The sequence below is a fragment of the Molothrus ater genome, chromosome 2, assembly GCF_012460135.2.
Source record: "Molothrus ater isolate BHLD 08-10-18 breed brown headed cowbird chromosome 2, BPBGC_Mater_1.1, whole genome shotgun sequence".
In the NCBI taxonomy this organism is placed as follows: Eukaryota; Metazoa; Chordata; class Aves; order Passeriformes; family Icteridae; genus Molothrus; species Molothrus ater.
In genome coordinates this window covers 18,221,854-18,234,531 of record NC_050479.2, presented here as the reverse complement: position 1 = coordinate 18,234,531, position 12,678 = coordinate 18,221,854, and the positions used below count along the sequence as shown (strand labels likewise).

The window sequence follows — 12,678 nt, the reverse complement described above, 5'->3', positions numbered from 1 at the left end:
TGAAAGTAAGAAGCTTTTCATACATGTGTTAATTCACAAAAAATGGTAATGGACTGAAATCTGATCCCTGTTACCCCCAGTGTACATGGGAGGTTGACCCGGAACTCTTTGATTAGAGAAAACATTTGCTTTGAACCCCCAGAATTTCAAGCAGAGAACTATTTGAATGACTGTTGCTGTTAGTTCAATAAGCATCAGTAACACGCAATTTTCAACCCTTAATAATTAAGTTTTGCTTGGCACTTCCATGTAACCACCATGCTGAGTAATATCTCACTGAAGACTAGACATTTGGAGGTGTAAGGAATGGTAGAGCAGATACTTTAAATTTTCATCATGACATCTCTCACTATGTTTTTAAAAAGCCCACGTCAATTAAGGAAAGTATGCTTTGAAGAACTTCCTGCAATTTTTATTTAGCTTAGAGATATAGTTATTTAGCATTTCAAATAAGCCATGAAGTGCAGAAAATGGCCAGTAGCAGCTAAATCCTGGAAAGCAGAATTTTAAGTATGTTTTCTACAGTTAGAAAACTTAAGGAAATGTTCAGTTACTTGCAGTTACCAAGAAGGGTAATGAACATTTATAGGTCTTTAAAAGCATGTCATGTCACAGAATCCATATTAACAGACTCATTGGAAAGACATCTGCTGTATTCAGTGACTTCTGCATTGGGAACTCTGCAAGCAGTTCTGAGATTCCCCATACTTTTAAGCAGGTGGCAGTGTAGGTTAAAGAGACATAGATTTTCCCGCAGCTGATAGAAATCATGCTTTCCAATTTTCCCATTTATCTCAACTTAAGGTAAAAATACACAGCACTGTTACTGGGTTCCTATCTAGATGGGAACAGGCATGAACTTTAAAATGCACCTCTTTGTTGACTCAACAGTATTCCATTATTTCCAGATGCAGCTTTGTGAGCTTTATTTCTCAGAACGAGAGCCTGCAGTAAGAGACATAACTTAACCTCTCCTCTTTAATATGACAGTGGAAAGACCTGTCTTTTGAAGGGGTTAGGTGATGTTGCAGCACAGTGATTCAGCATCAGTGTTCAGTGTCTAATGATAAACTTTGATAGTTTTAATAGAAGCAAATACAGTGCCCTTCCTTCTACTGGACCTTAATTTATGTCACTGACACAGACTCAGCAGCTAAGGAAATTAGGAATTTAGTTTACATGGGCAACTTTGGTCTGCCCTTGCAGTTATTTCAATAATTTGTGCATAAAATGTTGCAATATCTAGTGTTTGTGCCTAAGGATCACTAATAAGGTTGATTTTAACATCTTTGACAGCAACATGGATGGTGGGATGGAGTGCATCCTCTACAAGCCTAAGGATGACACTCAGCTGGACAGGCTAGAGAGAAGCAATGCCATCCAGAAGGTTCTTGAGAGGCTTGAGAGGTGGGCCACATGAATCTTGTGAAGTCCAACAAGACCAAGAACAAGGTCCTGCACTGGGGCAATCCCAAGCACAAATACTGGCTGAGCAGAGGATGGATTGAGAGCAGCCCTCGGGGAAAGGATTTGGTTGGCAGACAGGAAGCTGGACATGAGCTGGCAATGTGTGCTTGCAGCCCAGAAATCCTCACACCTGCTGTACTGCACCAAAAGCAGCGTGACCAGCAGATCGAGGGAGGTGATTCTCCCCCTCTGCTTTGTAAGACCCTCCTGGAGTGCTGTGTCCAGGTTCTGGGGTCATCCTGAACAAGAAGGACACTGACCTGTCGGGGCAAGTCCAGAGGGAGCCATAAAGATGATCAGAGGGATGGAGCACCTGTCCTATGAGAGAGTTGGGTTTGTACACCCTGGAGAAGAGAAGGCTCCAGGGAGATCTTACAGCACCTTCCAGTCCCTAAAAGGAGTTTACAAGAGAGCTGTAGAGGGACATTTTACAAGAACATGTAGTGATAGATCTTAAACTGGAAGAGGGCAGGTTTAGATTAGATATTAGGAAGAAATTCTTTACTATGAGGGTGGTGAGGTACTGCAAAATGTTGCCCAGAGAGGTTGTGGACACCCCACTCCTGGATGTGTTCGAGGTCAGGCCGGGTGGAGCTTTGAGCAACTTGGTCTAGTGGAAGATGTCCACGCCCATGGCAGAGGAGTTGGAACTAGATGATATCTAAGATCCCTTCCAACCACAACCATTCTATGGTTCTCAATATTTTTTAATTTTATATATTCTATTTAATTTCTATTTTTTTTTCAGATTCATCCTACCCTATTAAACTAAAATAAACAAACAAAATTCAACAGCTGAGTTTCATTTAATGAACAGTATGTGGCTTTGATCTCTTGCTAATGTGTGAATAGAACAATCCTTTTTCAGAAAAATTTTTTTAGGATGACTAGACACATGGTAACAGTAGTTGTCATGAAGCTATAGGTTTTTCACTTGGAGATATGAAAAACTTGTGCTTGTGCAAATACTCTTGTGGAAGTGAAGCAGTGTTCAGGTGCACTGGTTCTGTGGCAGGAGAATACAGCTGGACTTAAAAAATATAGATTAACCCAATAGTTCCTTTTATTTGGGGAGTGCAGGATGGGTAAAAATCCCAACTTCGTTGCAGGAATTGATTTCCACACTGCTGAAAGTCAAGTTCGTCATGTTCAGGTGGAACTTGTGCATCCGCTTCTGCCCGGTGCCTCTCCTCCTAGCGGTTGGCATCACCGACGAGAACCTGGCCCCTTCCTCTCGATGCCCGCACTGTCGATATTCCCGCAGGGTGCTGAGCCCGGCTCAGCCCCTCTTTGCGGGGTGGGTGCCCGGGCGGGGCGGAGGGCAGGGCGGAGGGCAGGGCGGAGGGCAGGGCGGAGGGCAGGGCCGCAGCTCCGGCAGCTCCGCGGGCAGCGGGGGCGGCGGGAGCGCCCTCAGGGCCTGCCCGCGCCGCGACAGCGCCCCCCCGCGGCGGGAGCGCGCATCGCACCGCGCCGCGCCGGCAGCGCCGCTCCGCATCCCCACGCGTGACGAACGCACGGCGCTGACACCCCACTCCCGCCCCACACACCGCAGCCCCACGCGTGACGAACGCACCGCGCTGACACCCCCGCCCCACACACCGCAGCCCCACGCGTGACGAACGCACCGCGCTGACACCCCCGCCCCACACACCGCAGCCCCACGCGTGACGAACGCGCCGCGCTGACACCCCCGCCCCACACACACCCCACACAGCGCAGCCCCACGCGTGACGAACGCGCCGCGCTGACACCCCCGCCCCACACACACCCCACACACCGCAGCCCCGCTGCCACAGGAGCGCCCCGCAGCCCCCGCGCCGCTCGCAGCCCGACCCCCGGCCCGCGGGTCCCGCCCGCTCCCGCGGCAGCCCCGGCCCCGCGCACGCCCCGCGCGCCCCCCGCGCCCCCCGCATGCGCAGCGCGGGCGCGGAGCTGTCCGAGCGCTGAATCCGGCGCTGCCGCCCGCCCGCCCCATTCCAGCACAGCCCGCGGCTCCCGCCCCGCTGCCGCCGTGCCCGCTGGCCCCCCTCCCGCACACCCTCCCGCCCTCCCCGGCAACGCCGACGCTTCTCTACCCAAAGAGGGGGAAAGCAGAGCGACCCGGTAGCCCCACCACCGTTCATAAATACTAATTTTCAGCGAAAGGGGAATAAAACATATCGACAACAGAACTGCTCTCAGTGCTGTTCCCTTTTGCCTGATGCTCCTCGCATAGTTGGGTTTTCTCCTCCACTCTTTTCCTTTTTTTTCCCCCTTTTTTTCCCTTTCTTTCCATTTCTTTTCTTCTTTTTTGCTTGGCTCTTTTTTTCCCCCTCCATCACCAAAAGCAAGTCGGGGGAACGACTGTGTCTGATGCCTTATCTCTTTTGTGCTGACTGCTGGAGATGAGCCTAGGCTTGACCTGACCATGATTCCAAGGACTGGCACTTCTCTTTTACCCCCACTTTGTAGAGATCCAGACCTTCTCTTCCTGATTGTCAAGAAAATTAAATTTTTGCTGAATTTGGAAATCTAGGCAGCAGCAGCTTACTTTTTTCCTGCATCTCTCTGGAATAATTTCTGGGACATTTCCAAATCATCACAGAAAGCAGGAGGAATGAACCGGCAGCTAGTGAAAATTTTGACAACCTTGTTTGCATTTTTCTTAGAGACAAACCACTTCAGGTAGGTGATACCACTCTGTAATAATATTTGTCAAAAGGTCGTGAGAATCATAACTATAAAGATACTACGTCACAATAACCTAGTTTGTTTGCTGTATTTGAGAGTGTTTTGTGTTCATTCTATATAGACTATCCCTTTCACACTCAGAGACTCGTTGCTTGGTAACAAACACAAAAAATAATAATCTCAAGTTTGGGTGATCTATTTTCCATTTTCTGATGCAAAGATGTGGGGTTTTTTTTCACTGTATATCAGTACAGCTAAGAACATTTTCTTCGGCTTTTCTTCCTAAATGCATATTCTCTGCTCCTGGCAAAGGTTGTTTAGGAAGTTGCTTTGGTTCCCTCCTCTTCAATCTTTGGAAATGATTGTACTGGTTTTGTCAGGGATGTAGTTATTTGAAATTAGAGAACTAGTCCTCTCTGATTGTGGGAAAACCCTGGATCAGACTAGTATTGTGTTCACCTAAAGTCCCAACATTTCTGATTTTTTTTTTAATGTTTCATGAGCTTTTGCTTCAGCTATTGACTTTTTTGTGGTGCTAAGCAAACAGGTCAGTCTTATTAACCAGAACAGCATTTTAGATGAGATTCATTATTGGACTGTATGCTGCTGTGCATCTGCACGTACAGATGAATCTACACGTAAAAGTGTTGTTCTAAGAGTAACGAGGGATACACATAGAGACAGAGTGAAACTGTTTATATTTGTGAGCCTGGCTTCACAACACCAGTCATAACTAGTGGGCTCTGAATGAAAACAGAAGTAATTTGTATATGAATAAGTGTATTGTCTTAATTTTCCAGTTTTTATTTTCTTAACTGAATAATTTCATTAAGTTGGATAGATCATCTGCTGTGTATTAAATATTAAAAATATTTGCAATGGTACCCTGTCATTGACAAAAGCAAAAGGAAGCAACCGCCTCCTATAAATGGAACTGAAAAAAATGTGTGGAATCACACCACAAGAATTTACTATCACCTTGCCTTTTAACAATTCAGGTGAATTGTTTCTCTTTGGTAGCAAGAGAGGATTTGATATTTTCTTCTCCTTTCAGATGATCAGATATATATCTGATATTTTTATACTTGCATGTAGATGCATGAAAATACCCCATGAAACACTCCTGAAACTGAGAGGTTCCCTTTGGGCAAATATTTAAACAGAGAGTGTTTAAGAAGTCAGAGTCAGAATTACTTTTAATTTAGCTCAAAGATAAAGTGGAAACAGACAGAATGAAATTGGTTATTTAAGACTTAAGATAATGTTTTATTATTAAATCTGTGCCTCTACACACCAAATATGACTGTTTTCATTCTAGTTTCTTTTTCCCTGGGGAACAACCGTGGGGAACTCCCAAACTGTCTTTCTCTGCAATGTATTATGTGTTTGCAATATGCAATGTGCTGTGTACACAGCATTTCACACACATGATATCATACCAGAAGTTTTCCCTTAAATCCTTGAAACAGACGTGTTCAATGAACTTGCATATGAGTACCACCTGGTGATACTAAATTTTATTATTCAGTGCTCATGGAGCGGGGGTGAAACCCCCCTAAGATCAGTTGTGCTTGACTCCAGAACCCTTTTTGCCATGCTGGGAAGGAATCTGGACACTCATTAGCATGATTTAAATATTTTTTGGATATCATCTGTAAAAAAAAAATTAAAAATTTTTTTCCCATCTGTATCTTTCCCAACATTAACAAATACAGTATTTTTCAGTGTTGCTTGTTAAGTGTTGTTGGCTCCTGTTTGGAAGTTTAAGACCACCTTAAACCAGTGTTAACATTTTAACAGCATCCATGCAATTAAAACAATGATATAAAATAGGATATCAAAATCATTCTAAGATGTATCTACACGTTAAGGTGAAGAGTAAATTGAATCTTCCTAAAGTCTTAAAACTGTAATGAATTTTTTTTTAAAGCTAAGGCTTTTTCTGAATGGAAAACTGTGTTCATGCATGATACCTGAAACTTGTCTTTATTTCTGCAATAAGGTTTTCAGATGAAAGGTAGAGTATGTTGCTCTGTAAAAACATTAATTTCTACCTTCACTGAGTTGAGACAATTTTATTTAGTTATGTAATTTCTCCATGACTTGAATACAATACAAGCTAAATATTAGCTAATGGTGGCTAATAATTTATTTAGGACGACTTTCTGTAAAGAACATGATTCAAGATCTGGAAAATCCCCCTCACAGACCCTGTCTCCTTCAGATTTTTTGGACAAATTGATGGGAAGGACATCGGGGTATGATGCTAGAATCAGACCAAATTTTAAAGGTAAGTTTTCTAAGACTTCTAATTAATTCATTGATAAAGTTTGGGATAAATTATAGGTTTTGAGGGGGTTTTAACCTCTGGGTATAGATTATGTTTTCAATAACTTCACTTTTCCAATGTTATAGTGCCATGGAAAACAGCTGATCCATGGAGTGGACTAGGAGACAGAGCAGTGTAGGTAATAAGGGTCCAGAGCTTGAAAACTCTCTTTTGACATGACAATAATGTTCAGCTGTCAAAAAATGCATCTGAAGACTTTACTAATTTAACATAGTGAATAGGATTATGGGCTTCAGGCTAAAATCAAATGAGATGACTTGTTCCTGAAATTTTTAAGCCACAAAGATAATATCATTAAAACTTTCATGCTGAGATATTGTCTTATAGCAGTGTCTGAAGAAAAAATCTATGTTTTCTTTCAGCTTGAAGAAAGTAAAATCTTCTTCCCCAAAGTAGGGGAGACTCAAGGAATATACACAGACGATTTTATCCTGCAAATGCTGAATGAATGATAAAAACCAATGGCTCAGGATCCCTATAAAATATAGAAACTGTATTTTGTTTAGTACTTTTATAACAGTCTCCATTTCTTCCAAAATTTGGGCTGACTTGTGGAACATCACCACCACCATCCCAGCACAAAGAAGGCTGTGTACTGGAAGCTTCTTTTGCAAACATTAATCCTCAAAGCAAGTTTTCCTTGCTGTAGTCCTGTAAATCCCTATAGAAAAGAGCACAAAACATCTTGTGGCATTCTATGAAAGGAGTTGAGAGAGAAGTTTTCATTGCCAATATTTAGCATTTTGGGAGAGTCCTATAATTCCATCAAAATCATCTCCTCTATGCCAATTTAAAGCTCAGAGTATGGTTTTACTTTGAAAACTAATAGAACGCTTTCTCTCTTAACAAATCTCATGACAATGTATATTTGCAACTCATATCTATTAGCTCTGGCCACTGAAATGCATTTTTTCCTGTATTAAGCCTTTTTAGCAGTACTGTGAAAGTTGATAATGGCTGGAAAAAATAATCATTTCTTAGCCAGTGAATGAACTGTAAGGAGAGAAGAAGCTCACATGTCAATGAGAAAAGTGTTTAATTAAATTTAGATCAAAGATCAGTTTCTTCTCTCTGTTCCACATGTGCAAATTACAAGATTTAGAACAAAGTGCCTTTTTTTGACTGCTTCCTATGCCTGAGCAAGGAGCAAATCAGTATGGATTTCAGATCCAAAGGTTTGAAAGCTGGCAAATTAAGAAAACCAAGCCAGTGAAGTCTAAAGTCTTAATTTCAGAGTATTTTTCAAAGTGCTTATTGAGTTCCTGAACTGGTGTCCACATCAGCTTATAGTAAGCAATATTGCATTAGTCTCTCACATTAATTTTGTGTGTTTGCATGAGTATCAGTGAAATCTTAGAGACTGTAAATGAAGGCAGAAATTGCCTGAATTGAGCACAATATCAATCCTCAAGAACATTTTCCTGCTCTTTAAAGAGGAAAGAGCAGGGGGGCGGGGTGGGGGGTGCACTAAAAAATCATCTCTTGTATCTCAGAAAAAATCCAGTAATAGCAACAGTCCCATGTACATACATGACTTAGAGACAGCTCTCTATTGCTCCCCAGTATGTGTCTACAACCATTTCAGGACAGCACAGGAGGCAGGTTCATGGCTTTGCTCACCTGGCACTGAAGCGTGTGGAGCAGGTATTGTGTGGTGCACACTGAGCTGTTGGACAGACACTTCTCCCCTCTGAGTCCTGTATTTTGTTTGCATTCCCAAGGTGAAGTTGCTGCCTGTTGACACATATGAAACCTTACTGGGAAAGCATCTGCCATATTTTTGTTGTTGATTTATTCATTAAGTCACACTCCAGAGCAGGATGGTACTTTGTGGTAGTTTGAACTGGTAAATAGATCTTCAATTCTTGCTCATAATTTCGTGTCTGTGAGCTCTCCCAGAGCTCTCAGTATTCCGGTGAGGGGCCTGAAAGTTCTCCTTATTCTTTGCTATGTTCATTTGAATGGTATTTTGGACCTCAGAGTTTAGAACTAGGGAGTTAAGTCATGCAGTTTTGAACTTCATATCACCAGTCAAAACCTTGCCAGCTAATAACCCTGTTTATTAGTCAATATCCATGTTTTCGTTGCCCAAGTCTCATCAATGGTTCAAAGAAATGGAAAATACTAATTGTTCTATATTACATACTTCTTCCTTTTAAAGAATAAGGACAGCTGAAAAGGAGTCAAAATAAATTTATTTTGCTTGAAGTTAGTATGATAAAGATTATTTTTTTACTGAGTCTTTACTCTGTCCATAATAAATTGTTCTGGTTTTTAACATTTATATATATGTTTAAGATAATTTTGGGGGTAAGGCCTATTGCACAATACTGATATTCTAAATCATCTAAATGGAAGAATGTATGAAGTGCTGAACGAGTACCTGATTCATAACATTTTTCATATTTTAATGAAAGAACTTTTTATCGTAAAAGAGGCTACTAGAGCAATGGTTTTAAACTGGGGATCTTTTGTCTGGTTTTGATTTTAGTCCGGGGATAATATTTGTTTACTATGTTTCAGAAAAGACATTGTGAATCAAGATAGTTGTGCCACATTCAGCCTCTCCTCATAGGGTCTTGAGGGGCAGCTGTTTGAGGAGTGCTGAGGGCACTTGGTCTGTTCAGCCTGCAGAGGAGGAGGCTGAGGGAAACCTCATTGTGGTCTTCAGCATCCTCAAAAGGGGAAGTGGAGGGGCAGGCATTGGTCTTTTGTCCCTGGTGACCAGTGACAGAACCCAAGGGAATGGCCTGAAGCTGTGTCAGGGGAGGTTTAGGTTGAATATTAGAAAAAGATTTTTCAGCCAAAGGGTGGTTGTGCACTGGAACCAGCTTCCCTGAGAAGTGGTCACAGCACCAAGCCTGAGAGAGTTCAAGAAGCATTTGGACAATGCTCTCAAGCAGATGATGGGATTCTCTTGGCCCCTGTGCAGGGCCAGGAGTCGGGCTTGATGATCCTGATGGTCTCTTCCAACTCAGTTCGTTCTGTGATTCTCTGATTCTACTCAGGCATTTGTCTAGCTTTTTCTGCTTTAGACCAGTTACACAGCTTTTTCTGAGTCCACTACAGGGATTTTAAAGTGTCAGAAAACTCTGATTTCATGGAAATGCAACTGAGTAGAACACATTTATCTTATGTCACTGATTATACAATAATTAAATATACTTTTATGACTAGTTTGAATTACTGGAAAACAGCAGCTATTAGATTAATTTTTGAAATAAAGGCTGTGCACTCTAAAGAGAGAGGAAAATGCTACTTACTGGAACAAGGTGTTTTATCCAGATAAAGCATTTCTTCATTAGTGACTACTTTTTCCTATCTTGTTCTTGCAAATTAAAAAATTCAGGAAGATAGTGGGAGAGCAACAGGTGAATATATAAACATTTAGACATCAAAAACAGGGGTTCTTTGGTTGTGATTTTTTTGTGGCTGTTTTTTTTTTTGGTTTTGTGCTTGTTTTTTTCCCAGCAGTACTGTATAATGAAAGATACTTTCTCTTTTGTATTGTTCTATCTTACATAATTATTCGAACGCAGAAAAACATATTTCTTTTTCTTTTTGATTTCAAGTGGTTGGATACAAAATGTCCAGACACTAAGAGGGGATATCTCCGTGATGAAAAGCCAGAAGGAAGTTCCAGAGTGACAGCTCTCAAAACTGCCCTTCTTTAATCACTCTCTGTCAGATATTTAATGCACATTTTCATCTTCCACTTATCTTTCATTGAATTGGAACAGGCTAATAATTTGTGTAAGGAGACAGAGGGGAATACTTTTAAATGTAAATATGAAGACTGCAATCTAGTACTAACTGAAGTCCCTGAGAGTCTTTCTGTTGACAGCAAATGTATGTTCATGGTCCTGTGAGTTGATTTGCAGTTTCTTCTTCAATTATAGCATCAATTGAGCATGGTTTCTGAAATATAATAAAAGGTGAGGCTTGGACAATGCATTTTTACTTTATTAATATTAGTCTTCTATTATTTTATAGTAAAACATGAGAGAAGCAATGTCTTTTACTTTCTCCGGTGCTCACTTTGCTTTCAAAGTTAAAAAAAAGGCAGGAAATAGCAGTGTAGAGCACCTCTGTTATGAAACTAGCCAAGAATGTGCTTTCTCATAGCTAGAAACAAGGGATGGTGAAGTGGTATCTTTGCTTAGTGTATATTCAGCCCAGGCTCAAGAGCACTGCATGTAATGCCAGGATACAAGGGATCAATCTAAAACTGAATTACAACATGAAATGTGGGGCTAATGGAGAGCCAACTTGAATTTAACATTTCCAAGCAGGTGTTGAGTTTCAAATTTTTTCAAATTATTTCAACTTTTTAGCACTTTCATCATCTACCACCACTAAAAATCTAAATGCAATCTAGAAATTATCAGATAGAAAAAAATCCATTATATACAGGCACTGCTATGTCTGTTATGCCAAATACTTTAAGTAACAGGCTGGCTGTCATGCCCTGGGTACAGGGCAGGGGAGTTGGTCACCAAGAACTGCAGATTTGTGTCATCTTCAGGTATAGAAAACATTTGCAATGAAGATGATAGTGATTTTCTTTTTATTGAATTTCATTCCATGTTTTAAATTCAGTCTTTCTGATTGAATCGCTATTAACCAAAGATTATTCTGATTTTTATGGAATTACATGAAGGTATGCAGCAATAATGCCTGTTAATGTTACCCTCATAGCTGCATGGTGCAATACAGCGTGAATTAACTTGCTCAAAAGCTGCTGTTTTGTTAGTGATGCAGTTTGGGGGTGTAGGGCCATAGTTGTAAAAGATTAGTCTGTGATTACAAGCGGTGTAATGCCATTTTCATGCCGAGTCCGTGGGTTTATATCTGAATAATAAACACATGGACTAAGTAATTTACTGACAATTAGCCTGACAACTGTTACAGGAAATGGCTTATGCACTTTAATACTTTAACTCCTTGGCAGCAAGGATCAGGTTTTCCCATATGTTTAAACCCATTGCTTACTTATTTGGCCCCTGAATTGACCAGTAATGAAATGTTTAAAAAACATGAATGGAAAACACTGAATGACATTTAAGGGTGAAATTAGTGGCATCAAGCTTAATATATAAAAGCGGTTTTCATGCACATGATAAGAGGATCTGTCTGAAATATTTGACCCTTATCTAGACATATAAAAGTTGAAAAACATACCAAAGATAAGCTGCGGGACTGTAGCAATTTGTTCTTCAGTGGTTAACAGCCCTCCCACTCCATTTCAGTTGGTAATAATTACTGGCCCTGAAGTCAGAGGTGGTGAATATCCTGTACTGGGCTATTCTTCACAAAGGGCCAAGTTCAAAGGCTCAGAGGGACAATTCCAGTGGAGACTCAAATCTTGTTCAAGCAGAGCAGTGTGTAGTAAGAATGGGCACATTATTGGTGCATTCAGGTTTTAGGGCATGGGATGAGGATTCTTTATAGGAGAAGGGCAACTAATGGGGCACTTTTCAGATCTGGCCAGACCATTGCACTCCCTAAATATAGTTGCTTGAGATGTCCTAGCATATATTATTAGGGAGGTAAGCTTCTGTTTTATTTTCTGTCTTGAAACACATCTGAAACTTTGCAATGTTTTCTGATAAAGCCATGTACTCACACCTCATTGCACAGCAAGATGCTGCACAAGGATACTTACCCACAGGACATGGGGTTTATTTGATTTTGTTTTATTTTTCTTCAACTGCAAAAATGAAGCTAAGGAAATGGTGCTCAGTCTCTGCCCTAGGTATGCACATTTTCAGGCAGAAGGAGCCTTTTAATTGTGTTTCTTTTAAAATGGCTACGGGAAAAAAAAAGGGTTATAGACCTTGCACTTCTTCCTCTCTTACTTTAATTTCAGCTTCTCTGTCAGAAAATGAATAGGCTGGATGAGTTGCATGGCTAGTTAGGTTATGTCTAGGCTACTAGACAAATGGGGCCAGACAGCAAGCTCAAGGCACCCCTGATTAGCTGCACTGCTTGGCTTTCTGCTCATCCCCTGGATCTATTTCTGAGCTACCCACAGCCAGCTGCTTCCAGGGCAAGGCAGAAAGGTTGTGAGCACGCAGCAGGGTAAAGCACAAGCTAACCAATGCTGCCTGGCATCCAAGCTGAGGATAAGCCCAGGTCTTCTTTTATATAGAAATGTTTAGCCACAGTCATCTGTATTGTATTGGTGTGTT

General features: G+C 41.2%; 1 protein-coding gene across 6 annotated transcripts in view; it reads left to right on the top strand.

Moving 5' to 3' along the window:
• The first annotated feature begins 3,427 nt into the window (after positions 1-3,427).
• The window catches only part of GLRA2 (glycine receptor alpha 2), a 121,156-nt gene continuing 111,905 nt past the window's right edge, over positions 3,428-12,678 (top strand). For 2 of the 6 annotated variants that reach the window (XM_036384203.2, XM_036384232.2), the window contains exons 1-2: positions 3,428-4,131; positions 6,294-6,427. In XM_036384203.2, the coding sequence (XP_036240096.1) occupies positions 4,064-4,131; positions 6,294-6,427 (202 nt within the window). In that variant the 5' untranslated portion in view covers positions 3,428-4,063. The remainder of the gene's footprint in view (positions 4,132-6,293; positions 6,428-12,678) is intronic. The other 4 variants (XM_036384241.2, XM_036384196.2, XM_036384222.2 and 1 more) reach the window with 4 other exon arrangements.